This window comes from Leopardus geoffroyi, chromosome C1 (assembly GCF_018350155.1).
Source record: "Leopardus geoffroyi isolate Oge1 chromosome C1, O.geoffroyi_Oge1_pat1.0, whole genome shotgun sequence".
Taxonomy (NCBI): Eukaryota; Metazoa; Chordata; class Mammalia; order Carnivora; family Felidae; genus Leopardus; species Leopardus geoffroyi.
This window is the reverse complement of record NC_059328.1, coordinates 33486371-33501631: the sequence shown is the minus strand read 5'-3', so window position 1 is coordinate 33501631 and position 15261 is coordinate 33486371. Positions and strand designations below refer to the sequence as shown.

General features: G+C 43.1%; 1 protein-coding gene across 2 annotated transcripts; it reads left to right on the top strand.

Annotated features, from left to right (window-relative positions):
* The first annotated feature begins 4693 nt into the window (after positions 1-4693).
* Positions 4694-11798, top strand: LOC123597715 (small vasohibin binding protein). Of its 2 annotated transcripts, none has more exons than XM_045476938.1 (3): positions 4694-4799; positions 5647-5787; positions 11366-11798. In XM_045476938.1, the coding sequence occupies exons 2-3, from the start codon at positions 5674-5676 to the stop codon at positions 11450-11452; spliced, it is 201 nt and encodes a 66-aa protein (XP_045332894.1). In that variant the 5' UTR covers positions 4694-4799; positions 5647-5673; the 3' UTR covers positions 11453-11798. The 2 variants fall into 2 exon arrangements, with proteins under 2 accessions (XP_045332894.1, XP_045332895.1); XM_045476939.1 differs by having other exon boundaries at positions 4715-4799; positions 5629-5787.
* Positions 11799-15261: the final 3463 nt, after the last annotated feature.

Sequence of the window (15261 nt, the reverse complement as noted above, 5' to 3'; positions counted from 1 at the left end):
AAATGGTAATTATGTGACCCGATGGAGGTATTAGCTGACTTTACGGTGGTAATCCTTTTGCAATATATAAGGGTATCAGATCTACAAGTTGTACGCCTATATGTCAATTTTATCTCAGTAAAGCTGAGAGAAAAAAAGACAAGAAAAGTTCACTGGGATGGCTGCAGATCCCATGCTGCAGTAACCTTTCAGAAACTACCATTGGCCATGTTTGGCCAAAGTATCAAAGAAGAATATCCACAATTACTTGAGAAGGCGATTGAAATGCCCCTTTTCCAATCACATCCACTTCAACCACACAGCCTACTGCAGCAGATCAAATTTTTTAAGAGCTGATACGAGAATACAGCTGTCTTTTATCAAGCCAGACGCTTAAAAGATGTACAGATGTGTGAAACAAAACCACTCTTCTCACTAATTTTTTTGTTTCAGAAAATAGCTGTTCTCATAAAACATATTTTGCTTATGTTAACATGTAAGGACATGTTTAAATGAAGTAATAATTTCTTAGTTTAATTTCTACTATGGCAAATTTCCAAAAATATAACCCATTTAAGGTACACACACACACACACACACACACACCTACATACATCATAATCCCTTGATATTATTTGATATCCAGTCTATGTTCACACATTTTCAATGGTGTCAGACATGTCTTTTTACACATGGTTTGTTCAAATCTGCATCCAAACAAGACACACATGTTACATTTTGTGGTTCGGTTTCTAAAGTGCCTTTGTTCCATAATGGTCTCTTTGCCCTTTTTTTAAAGATTTTTGTCTTTATACCCTTGATTATTGGTAAAACTTAGAAATTTGTCTCGTACAATGTCCCACATTCTGGATTTGGCTGATTGCTTTCTAGTGGCATCATTTAATTTATTTCCCTATCCCTCATATTTCCTGTGATTTGGAAAGCTGGAGGTTTGATTAGATTCAGGTTCACTTCCAGGCTGTGTGTCCAGGATGAGAGCCTTAACCTTTCTGTGTCTCAGTTTCCTTATCAGTAAATTGAGGATAAGAATGGTAACTACCTCACTGGGATAGTATAAGGATTAAATTAGTTAAAATATGTAAAATACTCAGAACAGAGCTTGACACCCAATATTTGGTAGCTATTATCATTATTTGAGGACAGCCTCCAGCTTCAAAGCTAGAGACCAAAATAAACAACAAAAAATAACCTAGGAAGTGAAAGGAAAGAGCAGAAAATTACAACTGATGTCCTCAGGTATATGGAATGAGAGAAGGTCCTGAATCCACAACATGAAAGCAAGAGGTTGCCAAAAGAAAAGTCAGGTACCAGGAAAAACTCAGAAATTACAATTTTGGAGCAGAAATGAGAACACTCAACAGAAGAAGCAGGGGATGAAGTTCAGGATAATCTCTTATAAACTAGAGCAAAACCAAGAGGTGGAAAATGAGAAGGAAAAGATTTTAAAAACAAAGGAATCTATCACAGAGAAAGTCTCCCAAAATCGAACACTACACGTTTCCTGACTGAAAGGGAGTACCTAGTACAATGAATGAAAAAGACTTACCATGGGGCGCCTGGGTGGCGCAGTTGGTTAAGCGTCCGACTTCAGCCAGGTCATGATCTCGCGGTCCGTGAGTTCAAGCCCCGCGTCAGGCTCTGGGCTGATGGCTCAGAGCCTGGAGCCTGTTTCCGATTCTGTGTCTCCCTCTCTCTCTGCCCCTCCCCCGTTCATGCTCTGTCTCTCTCTGTCCCAAAAAAATAAATAAAAAACGTTGAAAAAAAAAATTAAAAAAAAAAAGAAAAAGACTTACCATGACAAGTCATTATGAGCGTTCGGAACACCAAGGATGAAGGAAAAACCTATACCCTAAAAAATTCTGGAGAACAAATGAACAAACAAAAATTACACAGGAAGTAACAGAAATCAGAATACAAATCAGATTTCTCAAAAGTCTAGCCACATGAGAAGCTAAAAGACAACGGATCAATACCTTTAAAATTCCAAGAGAATTTGATTTCCAGTCTGGAAATCTGTACCCCGACAAACTGTCAAATGTGAGAGTAAAATAAAGCCATTTTTAGACAAGCAAGGTTTCAAACATTTACCTCCCATGATCCCCTTCTGGGGAGGTTACTGGAGAATGCACTCTTCTAAAATGAGAGAATAAACCACAAATGGGAAGATCCAGGACACAACGGATTTGGCAACGGGGAGAAGAGATGGGAATCCCCAGAATGTGGTTAGGGGAAGTCCTACAACAATAGTTGCCTAGTGAGGCCAAGACGATAATTTGGAGAGAAGAGGATGGGCCTAAGGAAGGATGTCTCCAATTAAAAAAAAAGAAAAAAAAAAAAAGACATTGAAACATCACCAGATTCACGTGACCAGATCAAGAGATGTTTTATAGTCCACATGGAGAATTTGGGGAAGAATTAACAATAGATGCATACATAACTAAGTGAATGGGGGAAAAAAGGCAATTTTTGACTATAGGAAAAAAAAATTATTCAATAAAGTGAATGTAACCTCAGTGTGGTATACACCTCAATTGTAAAAATATACTGCGGTTGTATCAACATAAACTCTGACTCAGTCAACTAGGGAATTAAGCAGACTGGCCAACAGTCTGTTGATGGTCACAAAAAGATGACAGATGATGGATAGATAGATAGATATTATAAACTCATGGAGGAATTAGGGGGAGGGGATTTTCACTCCTTCCAGACTCTCACTCCTTCCAGACTCCCCCTCCTTCCAGATTCCAGCCTCACTATCCTGATGAAGAATCCCAAACCAGTGTCTCTACACCTGTACCTTTCTGGAGCTAGACAACTGTTCTTGCCTATTGCCACCTCGAGTGTAAACACACACACTGTGTGTGTGTGTGTGTGTGTGTGTGTGTGTGTGTGTGTGTGTGTCTCTCTCTCTCTCACACACACACACACACACACACACACACACACACCTCTAATTTACCCTCTTCTTTATCCTTTCCCAAGCTAACTCAGCATACCTTCACTTTTATCAGTGGCTCCACTATTCTTCCTAATCTTCTACTTCGGCTTTTCCACTCCTTCATACCCTGCATGCAGTCCGTTTTAGAATGGCTTTCTAAAGTTTTCCAAAGGCCCATGCCTGTTTCCAGCTGTATTATAATCCAGTCTAATTTGGCTACTTTTATTATTAACAATAATCCAATCACCATTCGTATAGCATTTTTAAATGAAATTTATTAGACTTCCTTCTAATTAAAAGAAGAAAGTATAAATCTTGCTAAGGTATAAGTGTTCATTGCAGAAATTTTGGAAAACACAGAAAAGCACAAATAAGATAAAAATCCCCTCTACTCTCAAAGTAATCTGGATTTACCTATTGGTATGTTTTCATCCAATCTTTTTTCCATATGTCCAGAATAATCTTTTTTGAAAAAATAAAACAAATGTTGTGATCATGTTGTATGTGCCTCTTTTTAACTGTTTCATTTAATAAAAACATTTTATTACATCAATAAATATTCTGCTATGTCATTTTAATGACTGCATTGACTCCCATGACAGCTATCCTATGATGTATTTAATCAACCCCTATTACAATTATTTTTATTGTTTCCAGTTTTTCACTCTTAAGAATAGTGCTATCTCTGATTATTTAGTTAGGATAACTTAGAAGTGGAATTGCTGAGTCAAAGATCATGCTTGTATTATTATTGTGGTAAAAAAAAACCCCACAAAATTTCCCATCTTATTTATTTTTAAGTGTACAATACAATGGTATTAAACATATGCACATTCTTGGGCAAAAGATCTCTAGGACTTTTTCATCTTGCAAAATTCAAAGTCTGTATCCATTGAACAGCTCCCTGCTTAGCATCCATCAATTGTTTCAATTCTTGCCTAGTCCTTAGAAGAACAAAAGTAGGGGGTCTACATGGCCGCGTCTTTCTCTGGATAGGCCATTTCCTATCCTAAATCCTGGCTGAAATACTTGCTGGGGTACTTACTAGCTGTGTGACCATGGACAAGTCATTTAACTTCTCTGTGCCTCTGTTCCCTTACCTGTAAAATGGGGATAACAACATGGTACTATACATGTACATTGTCATACATATCAACAGGAATAAATGTGTTAATAAATGTGAAGCTCTAAAAACAGTGTGTGAGGCAGCCATTATCATTATTATTACTATTATTATTACGATTAGACTGAACAAGATTTCTGTTGTCATTTACCTACCATTTTCTTCAATCCTTCTAATCTAATAAATGAGAAAGGATGACCAGCTATTTTGATTTGTAAAATTATTTTAAATGACTGTAAAATTGTAATTATAAAAAAATGTAAAATTATGTATTATCGATGAGCTTGAACGTTTCTCTATGTTTATATTGGTTATTTACATTTCCGTCCTGATTTCCTTTTTCCAGACACTGTGGCCAGCAGGACCTCCCTCCCTTGGTCTTCTTAATGAGCTTGTAAACCAAGAAGGCGGCGGTCACCATCCCCACTTTTCGAATTAAGAATAGTGAAGGCCAGGAAGTTAACAATTCTCTTCCCGGCTTGAGATCTCACTCTTCAAAGCCTGGTAGCTGTCCCAGAAAATATCCCAGGGAAAGCTTTTGCTAGTCACCCCCCGCCCCTGCCCCAGAGCTCACACTCAGGAATGACTTGGGAATGGCCAGATGTGCTCTCTGCGCACGCGTGGCTCTCCCGGGGGGCGGGGCCTCAGAGCGCGCCAGCCCCACCGCCCCGCCTCTCGGCCCCGCCCCCGGCCCTGCCCAATCCTAGGCGCGGCGGGCTCGCGAGTCCAAGCCGGGAGGTAGGGAAAGGCGGGGGTGTCCCGCGTGGGGTCTTGCACGGCGACGCGGCCGGGCCCCGGAGTCCCGAGGCGAGAAGGGCCGGCGGCGACTCCGGGCCGCTGCTCGCCGCCATCTTGCCCCCGGAGAGGGCAGCGGCGGGCGGGGAGGCGTACCCCGGGGCCGGGCTTGGGCCGCGGGCGGGCGGCGGGCTGCGGCGGGCGGGCCCGGGCGGAGCGGCGGGAGGCGGGGACCCTTCGGCGGAGGGGGGCCGTAACTGTCGGGCCGGCGGGGCGTGGAAAGGCGCCGGGTCGGAGGCCGGAGACCGCGCGAGGCCCGGGCCTCCCCGCCGACCCGCTCCGACGCGTGGGCCGGCCCCGCCGGGCCGCGGTGTCCTCACAGAACCGCGCTGCAGTGTATGAACGTTTCAGAGGTCCTCTGGCTTGATCCTCACGCCGCAGGCCTTGGAAGGAGGCAGGGAATGTGGCTGTTGGCCCATTTTGCAGACAGGAAACAGGCTCAGAGTGGGGAGGGGATTTTAAGTATTTAATATCAGGAGAAAGTTTGGTGCACTCTCTTCCCTCCTTATATTAGCTTTATTCATTTCTTGCTTTTTCTTTTTCTTATAAATTTAAAAATACAGAAAAATAGAATATTATAACGGTTCGCCCAGTGACGCCCAGCAAGGTCATGGCGGTGGGATTCAGTCTTAGTCCACCAAATCCAACACCCTTTTCACCGGGCCACTCTGCATTCCCTGTCAAAGGAAGGGGCTGAGCTCAGGGATTGTTAGGGAAGTGACCGGCAGTTCTTTTTTCTTTTCTTTCCTTCTTTCTTTCTGTTGTTCATCAGTCTCTTCTGCATCATCAGAGCTAGGAAGCGTTCAGAAGCCAAGTCATGGATCCACCTGCCCGCAAAGAAAAATCCAAAGTTAAAGAACCTGTCAGCAGAGTGGAGAAGGCCAAGCAGAAATCAGCCCAGCAGGAGCTGAAGCAAAGACAAAGAGCAGAGGTGAGATAAAAATGGGCGAGTATACCTGTGGTCTGCTGGAGATGATGCTGGAATAGAGACAGGAGAGAGAACTGTGATGCAGTTCTGCCTCCAGGAAAGCAGGTGCTCTCCTGGGAGGAGATCGAGGTCCAGAATGATGGAGTGGCAGCCCAGAGTCTCATGCCAGGTTACTGTCAGAGCCCTGACCATCCCCACGTGATTCCTGGTGCAGAGCCTTTGTGCAAGGAAGAAAGGAAAAACAGAAGGGACATGTGAGGGAGGGGTCAGAGTGAGACAACAAGTGTTGGATACCCCCTAGCACAGATGTTCGGGATTTGGCCGGGGAGCAGCTAGCTGCTCATAACCAGAAGAGGCGCAGGTCCTATAGCCACCAAACCTGTTCCTTTGTTCAGTCGACACAGTCAACTTGAGAATGAAAAGCTAAACTGTTGACACTACCTTTGTTGGAGCACATCCAGACATGTAGGGTTTTTTTTTTTTTTAGTATTTAATATCATAAGAAAGCTTGCTGCACTGTCTTCCCTCTTTGTAGTCATTTTATTTGTTCCTTTTTTGAGACATTAAAAAATACGGAAGAACAGACTATTATAACAGACACCTGCGTACTCAGCACCCCAGATTGGTGGTGATTAATATTTTGTCATACTCGCCTGGAGCCTTTCAGATAAATAAAAATTACATATGAATTTGAAGTCCTCTTTGTCCATTCCTGTCTTACACCCTTTTTCCCTTTCTGTGGGCAACCATTATAATGTTTTATGCTTTTACACTCAAATATATTAATAGATATCCTTGAGCAATATACAATGTTCTTTTGTGTTTTAAAATTTTATATTAATAAAATTCTGTGTTTTGGGACACCCGGCTGGCTTGGTCAGTAGAGTGTACAACTCTTGATCTCGGGGGTGTGAGTTTAAGCCCCATGTTGGGCATAGAGATTGCTTAAAAATAAAATCTTCAAAAAAATTATCAAAGAATAAATAACTAGGGGCACCTGGGTGGCTCAGTTGGTGAAGCATCTGACTTCAACTCAGGTCATGATCTCACAGTTCGTGAGTTCAGGCCCCATATTGGGCTCTGTGCTGGCAGTGTGGAGCCTGCTTAGGATTCTCTCTCCTTCTCTCTCTGCCCCTCCCCTACTCATACACTCATGCTCTCTCTCTGTCTCTCTCTCAAAAATAAATAAACATTTAAAAAAATTAAAAACTGACAAAATCCTCCTTTAAAAAAAGAAAAATAAATAAGTAAAAAATAAAATTCTGTGTTTTATTTGACCCTTTGCCTACATTATGTTTTTTAGGACTATTCATGTTATTATAATAATGTAGTTTATTCCTCATCACTGCTTACAGTAATCTATTTTATTTTATTTTTTGACTTTTTATTTAAATTCCAGTTAGTTAACTTACAGTGTAATATTCGTTTCAGGTGTACAATGTAGTGATTGAACACTTCCATACATCACCCGGTGCTCATTATCCACCTGACCCATCCCCCCCACCCCAACCTCCTCTCTGATAACCCATCAATTCATTCTCTATAGTTAAGAGTCTGTTTCTTAGTTTAAGAAACAAAAGAAATGAGCATAGGAGAAAAAGAGATACAGTAGTCTATTTTATGAATCCACTTGGGTATATTTACCCGTTCTTCCAGTAATGAACATTTTTTTTTTTAACGTTTATTTATTTTTGAGACAGAGAGAGACAGAGCATGAACGGGGGAGGGGCAGAGAGAGAGGGAGACACAGAATCGGAAGCAGGCTCCAGGCTCTGAGCCATCCGCCCAGAGCCCTACGCGGGGCTCGAACTCACGGACCGCGAGATCGTGACCTGAGCTGAAGTCGGACGCTCAACCGACTGAGCCACCCAGGAGCCCCAGGAATGAACATTTAAATTACTTGTAGATTTTTACTACTACAGATATTACTGTAGTGAAAAACTTTTCGATGTCATAGATACTTTGGCACCTGTGCTAGAATTTCCGTAGAGCATCTATAACTAGAAGTAGAATGGCTGTGTATATTTCCGTTGTACTAGACATTGCCAGATTGCCGTCAAAGAGGTGATACAGTGTGCATTAGCAGTGTAAGAGGGTTCTCATTCCTCACTTCTTTTCCTACTTGATAGCGAAAGACTTCACATTTTTGTTGATTTGATCCGTTCATTAAGTCCTGAGCTGCTACTAGGTGCCAGGCGCCGTTGCAGGAGCTTGAGACCCGTGACTGGACCAGGCAAAGAAGAATGCCTGCCTTCGTGGAGCTGCATTCATTGGGGGAGGCGCTTTATACTAAGTAAACCGTATAATAGAGTGTTTGAAGTTAATCCATACACAGAAATCTACCTTTGGGTTAAGACCGACCGCCTGAGGGCTGTGGACTTGGATTCTAACAAATTATTCTTCCCTTCTTCACCTCCCCGTCCCCACCTGGATCCAGGCCCCAGATGTTCTTATTGCATTGCGCTTTGGGGAACAGTTGGAGGGTTGCTCTAAGAAACAGCCTGAGGCAACTGTCCTTTGTGCACACTGTAAGAAAAGATGCTGTCAGGGACATTCTTGTCCTTATTGACATCCTTCTGGTGAGGTTCCACAGGTTAGATTTATTAGTCCAACTCTAAATCCCTGCTCCTCTATGAACCCCAGTTCTTACCATGGGACCTTGGACAAGATGCTTCATCTCTCTGAACCTCAGTCCCCCCTTAGTACAAGGATGATGACCTCTACCTCCAAGATTGTCATGAGGAACAGAAATGTATGTAAGGCACTTAGCACAGGACCTGGCACTGAGAGAGCACACAGTAAATGGCAGCAGGTTGTTAGCAGAGACCGGGTGCTTCCAGGCACTTGGCCTGCTTTTACTTGTGTGGATTCTGAATTGAAGGACTGATCGTGTTTATGGCGATATGCTGCAATGGAATATTGGAATATTGAAATGTAACATTCCCAGGCACGGGGCCAGCCCGCACATGCATGACCACGTGTATCTTCACACTAGGGCTTATTACTCCTCCCATTATTCTGACCTTTGTAAATCCTGCCTGGCATAAGGAAGAGATAGAGGATATGTGACTTTGTGAGGTAGAAGGTATTATCCTCACTTTAAAGCACAGAACCCTAGTTACTGACAGATTGAGGGGCAGGACTGCCAGCTAAATCTGACCTTCGGCTCCTGCTTTTTGCTTTGCCCCACAGTGACCTTGCTGTTCGCTTTATCTGTGCTGCCTGGGATGTAGTGTCTTAAGATAGAAATGGCAAGACCCTTGCGGGGAAAAGGAGACACAGTTTCCATTCAGTTCTACAAAGATGGCACATTCTAGAATGTTCGATGTGATGGAGCGATGTGGGGGGTAAATGGGAACAGAGGGCACATGTGGCAGTGAAGCAGCATTTGACACTGTTAGCGACTCTTTCCTTCTCAAAAGTCTTTCATTCCTTGGCTCAGACCTGCTGACCTATTTTGAGTTCCTTCTTTCTCTGCTTATTTTATTTTCCCTTCTACCAGTCTGCCTTCTGGTCTCCAAAAAGCTACTTCATATCCTTCTTAGTCCCCAGCTCAGTCAGATGCAGATTAAAATGCTCAGTAAAGCATGAACGGATGAAGCCGAGGTTCAAATATATGATACCTATATCTATAGATCTATATCTAATCTACATATATAAGAAGAATGTGTATTCATATGTATATATAATGTGTGCAACTTAAAGGAGATGAATAAAACAACCCTGTGCCTACCACCCAACTGAAGAAATAGAACATGACCAGGAACTTGGAAGCTTCTCAGGCCCCTCTCTGGTCTTGTCCCCAACCCTTCCCACTAGCATGGCCTAATTTCTTGATTTTATGCCAGTTGTGCCCTTGCTGTTCTGTACTAATTTACTCTTCCACTGTGTACCCCCAAGTAATACTTTGTGGCCTAACGATATACTATCTAGTTGTGCATGTTTCTGAATTTTTAAATATGTTACTACATTCTGTGACTGTCTCTTCACTCCGCTTCTTTTTTTTTTTTTTTAACTATTCAGATCTATGCATTTATTTTCATTGTGGTAAAGTGTATATAACCTAAAAGCTAACCATTTTAACCATCAGTATTCTGCTTTTTTAAAGTTTTTATTTTTGAGAGAGAGAGAGAGACAGAGCACGAGTGGGGGAGGGGCAGAGAGAGAGAGGGAGACACAGAATCTGAAGCAGGCTTCAGGCTCTGGGCTGTCAGCACAGAGCCCGATATAGGGCTTGAACTCGTGAACCGCGAGATCGTGACCTGAGCTGAAGTCAGACGCTTAACCGACTGAGCCACCCAGGTGCCCCTTAACCATCAGTATTCTGCTTTTTGATAATCATTTATGTTGCTTGTAACTGTCCTCATCACTGTGTGGGATTCCCATTTTCCTTAGAGATTATAGGGTCTCACCACAGTAGACACATGGGGGGACTGTAGGATCATTCACCCTTTCTATGTAGTCAGTTTTGATCATTTTACTCTTTGTAGGAATTTATTTCATTTTGTTTTCAAACTTATTGACACAAAGTTCATAATACTTGGAGTTAGTCTCCATTAGATCAGTGATTATCTTTTCTTTTTGATGCCAGTCATGTTTGTGTCTCCCCCTTTTTATCTCTGTTCACCCTGTCATAGGTTTGCAGGATTTTCTCTACTGCTTTCAAAGAACCATCTTGCATGGTTAGTGATCCTCTCTTACACATTTGGTTTCCTTTTCTGCTCTTTATTTTGTGTTTTCTATTTGTCTCACTGCTCGGTTTCTTTTTTCCCCCTTTCTTGTCTTCTCTTAAATTGATCCAAGTTACATCCCCCCGCCCCCACACACAAACACACTCCTTCATTTTTCTCTTTTACAACTGGGGGCGTTTTATGATGTTTCTGTTCTTTAGTGGACAAATCAGCACCACAAGGATAAAGGTGAGGAATGAGGTAGATACCCCACCTTTCACCTGAGAATGTCTCTTGCGATTTTCACTCCACCGCCGCTGCCTGCCCTACGTTGTCATATTCTTGCCGCCTCCTCCCTGGACTATTGTGATGATGCCTCCTAAGGGGCCTGTAATCTCTTTTTCCCCTACTTGATCCCTCACATGGTCTCTAGTTATCTTTCCCAAAGCAGAGATACAATCGGGTTGCTCCCCTGCGCACTAATCTTGCTGGCTTTCCAGAGTCTGGCCAAAGTCCAGATGCCTCGGCAGGGCATTTAAGGCTTCAACATCCTCAGTGCTTTCTCCACCTCCCCACACGCTGTGATATCCTTCATATTAGCATAGTTGAAGGTTCCAGAACTAATCCTGTACTCTTCTATTCTGTTTATTCCGTCACACCACCCTCTGCCCGCCCCCTAGTATGTCCTTTCTTCCCTGCTTGGCCAGATCCTACTGAAGCTTCAAGAGCCAGATCAAGCCACCTGCCTGCTTCTCTCCTCATGCTCCAGATGGAATCAGTAGCCGTCTCTTGTGCTCCGTTATCACTGTCCCTGCATTATTGCCCCAGGCCCGGCATTTGCCCCTGACCCAGCCTGTGGTGTCTGCTTAAGCAGCTGCCTCGTCTGCTAACATGTCGGCTTCTCCCTTCAGATCTATGCCCTCAACCGAGTCATGACAGAGCTGGAGCAGCAGCAGTTCGATGAGTTCTGTAAACAGATGCAGCCTCCCGGAGAGTGAGCCACCCGTGTCCAAACGACACGGCCCCCGGAGGCTGTGCTGGTCAGCTTGTTGCCAGTTTTAGGCTGAACCGGTCCACTTGGAACCTTACAGAACCAGACAAGACGACATCTGGGTTCTTCCTAAAACTGGATAAATGTGAACTTCCTGTGTGTGACTCCTGCTTCACTGGTTACTCCCGTCTGAATTGGCCCGATGCTTGCTGAAGAGACTTGTTTTATTCTTCTAAGACACTAGACCCTAGATTTTTTTTTTAACTTTTTCTATTGTTTGAGAAAAAAATCAGTGTTTCTCGTGAAACTGTAGATCTTCTCCAAAAATATAAATAAAAGACTGATAAAATGTTCGTTTGCTCACTTTAGCTTGGGGGCAGGGGGTGCCTAGCCATAGACAGTGGACTCAGAAAGGATGTGATAACACTGTGTGTTAACTAACTTGAATTTAAACCAATAAAAATTAACAAAAAGGAAGAATGTAATAGGTAAGACAAGTTGAGGTGAGCGGAGGCAACCCTTCGTCCTTGGGGAGGGAGTGGAAGGGAGGAGGGAAGAGAAAGTCAGTGCTTCCAGTTCTCCTTCCTGGGGCGAAAGCCCAGCACCCCCAATAGCTTCTGAACTTTCAGCCACACGGACATAAATACGTGACGCTTCACTCCCACGTGAGCCAATACTCGGGGTGGAGGGCCGCAGCTAGGATTCCTCTGACCTCGTGAAGGACAGTTAGCAGCAGGCTTGCACCAGCAGGGAGAGTGTGCGGGTGCTTTTTGCTTTTCATTCCGGAAACCACTTTGTCAGGCCTGGAAACGGGTTTGCGATGGGCATATTCAGACTGGTTCCTCAAGAACCATTCACCTACCCATCCTTCCACCTGCCATCTTTCAGTATCAAGTGTAAATTTGTTTCTGCTTCAGGCACTTGTATCAAGAATGGTGGTTCATACTTCAGCTTTAGCAACAGAGTCCTTTTAAAGCTGAGCAAAAGGAGCGTTTTTCTTTTTCCCCAGCTACTCCTGGGGAGTAGGGAAAGGGATGTCAAGACAGTGGGAATATGTATGCAAATGAAGTAGACCTAGTCAGGGCAAAGGAGCCAGACTCTACCTCCTTAAGTCTCCACCCTGGAAATGCCTAGATTTCCCCTACTGGCCTTGAGGATGTCTCAAGCAGTCCCCATCTCCTCTTTGTCTCCCTGCTGCCCCTGAAATCACTGAGAATTCTGTTCCCATTTGCTGTGGCTTGTTTTAGGAGTCAACTGGGGAATTTGCGGGGTATAAGAATCTTGCTACCACTGTGGAGAATGTGTTTTTGAGAGCCCAAGTTATAATTAAGGATGACCTCTACAAAGATTATCCTCATAAATGGTGATTAGGCTCTATAATATCCTGCTCAATTTGGGTTGAATAGGGATTATTTGGTTTTATTTTTTGGAGAAGAAGTCAGGGTTTGGAGTGAGTGATTATAAACCTAAGAAAATGCTGTAGTGTGCTACAAAGCACATTTTGGGGAGTCGAGTGTCTTGGGGTCAAATTCTACTACACTAGAAAAGTTACTAATCTCTGAGCCTTAATTTTTCCCATCTGTGTGATGGAGTATTTTCTTCCAGTCAGGATCATTTGTTGGAGTAATAAATGAGATAATGCATGTAATAGATCCTTAGTGAATGTTACTTCCTTTCCCAACCATCTTGTTTCACGGGAAATGTTTCAAATGTCAACCAAGTAATACATGAGCTTTGGTCGGAAAGATTCTGATCCTTAGTAGGGAATTGCCTGTATTAATATATGTCAGCCTGATATCTTCCATCCAAGAGAAATACTGTAGTGTTCCAATTTTTCAAACTACAGGTGGTTGTAAAATCCATTTAATAAATTATGACCCACTTGTCTTTTTAATGAAATAATAGATTCAAAAATATCATATGGTAAAGATACTGTTTCATGAAGCTTTTGTTTCAGGTTTATGTATACTTCTGAAAGCGTCAGATGCATTGGAGGGAAAAGTTCCTTATTACTGTAGGTTGTGGCAAAAAAAAAAAAAGTTTGAGTCTTGTGAGGCAAGACTGAGTCATCTTTTTATTCACAACTTAAAGGGAAAGAAGTTTCATCTGCCTCAGGTAAAGGTTCCAGAGGCCTCTGAGTCTCTAATTGGAATAGCGTTGAATGCTAAGACTCTTGGGAGCACGATCAGTGAAACTGGGAGCACCTTGTGTCTGCTTCCCTGCCTGGGATTCCCTAACCCTGAGGGGATCTACTCCCGGTTTCTCAGAGGTAAGACATGTTTTTGAAGTTCTGCATCAAAAAATTCATGAGGGGCGCCTGGGTGTCTCAGTCGGTTGAGCATCCAACTTCGGCTCAGGTCGTGATCTCCTGGTTCGCGTTCGTAGGTTTGAGACCTACATCGAGCTCTGTGCTGACGGCTCAGAGCCTGGAGGCTGCTTCGGATTCTGTGTCTCCCTCTCTCTCTGCCCCTCTCCTGCTCGCACTCTGTCTCTCAAAAAATAAAACGTTAAAATTTGTTTTAAAAATTCATGAGAACACTGACTTGGGAAGTCAGGCTGCTTGATGCTTGGGTCCCCCGCTTACTAACTCTATGAACATTGGACAAGTTTTTGTCTCCCTAAGTCAGTGAATCTCAGACATTTCAGTCTCAGATTTCTTTATACTCTAAAAATGGAGGGCTTTTGTTTTCGTTATTTATGTTAACCCGTGGTTGATTTTTCTCATTTTAAATGAATATTTTTGAAATAACTTTTTTTGTGAAAAAAATACTTTTTCAAAATAATCATTGAGTGAGAAGAGCAGCATTGTTTTACATTTTTGCAAATCTCACACCCAGCTTACAGGAAAGGAGCTGGTTTCTCATATCTGCTTCTGCATTCTGCATTCTCATATTGTTTTGGTTAAACTATGTGACGAAAATCTGGCCTCACATTAATATGTAGTTGAAAAAGAGAGGGGTGGGGCGCCTGGGTGGCTCAGTCGGTTAAGCGTCCGACTTCAGCCAGGTCACGATCTCGAGGTCCGTGAGTTCGAGCCCCGCGTCAGGCTCTGGGCTGATGGCTCAGAGCCTGGAGCCTGTTTCCGATTCTGTGTCTCCCTCTCTCTCTGCCCCTCCCCTGTTCATGCTCTGTCTCTCCCTGTCTCAAAAATAAATAAAAAACATTAAAAAAAAAAAGATGTATATTCAAGGGTCAAGGTCTAATAAAAAGAATAATTGTTACTGCTTTATCAAGGACATTCTTAAGTGAGATTTTTTTTGTTTTGTTTTGTTCACCGTGAGCATATGGCAGGGAAAAGTACATTAACTACCAATACCATTTAGTGCCACAGCCTAGATTCACACCAAGGCGCCAGGAGCTTTACCCACCATTGCTTTGCAAAATGTCAACAGTGATTTTCGTTCCTGTTTCAGGATTATTAAGAAAATCGTTTTGGGGCGCCTGAGTGGCTCAGTCGGTTGGGCGTCTGACTTCTGCTCAGGTCATGATCTCGAGGCTTGTGAGTTCGAGCCCTGCATTGGGTCCTGTGCTGACAGCTCAGAGCCTGTAGCTGCTTCAGATTCTGTGTCTCCCTCTCTCTCTGCCTATCCCCTGCTCATGCTCTATCTCTCTCTGTCTCTCAAAAATAAATAAAAAGAAAGAAGAAAGAAAGAAAGAAAGAAAGAAAGAGAAAAAGGAAATCATTTTAAGCCTGAAAAGGTCTCAGGAACTCCAGGGGTCCGTGGACCAGACTTTGAGAACTGCTGACCTTAAGCCTACAGTCACCATGCCATTGGGTTGTATGGGGGATTAAGTGAAAGAGTAAAGTGCAAGGAA

Bases quoted from the DNA above. Each gene is read 5' to 3' on its own strand.
- LOC123597715 (XM_045476938.1), top strand. From the start codon at position 5,674: ATGGATCCACCTGCCCGCAAAGAAAAATCCAAAGTTAAAGAACCTGTC. The intron at 5,788-11,365 runs GTGAGATAAAAA...TTCTCCCTTCAG, and splicing joins AGCAAAGACAAAGAGCAGAG to ATCTATGCCCTCAACCGAGT.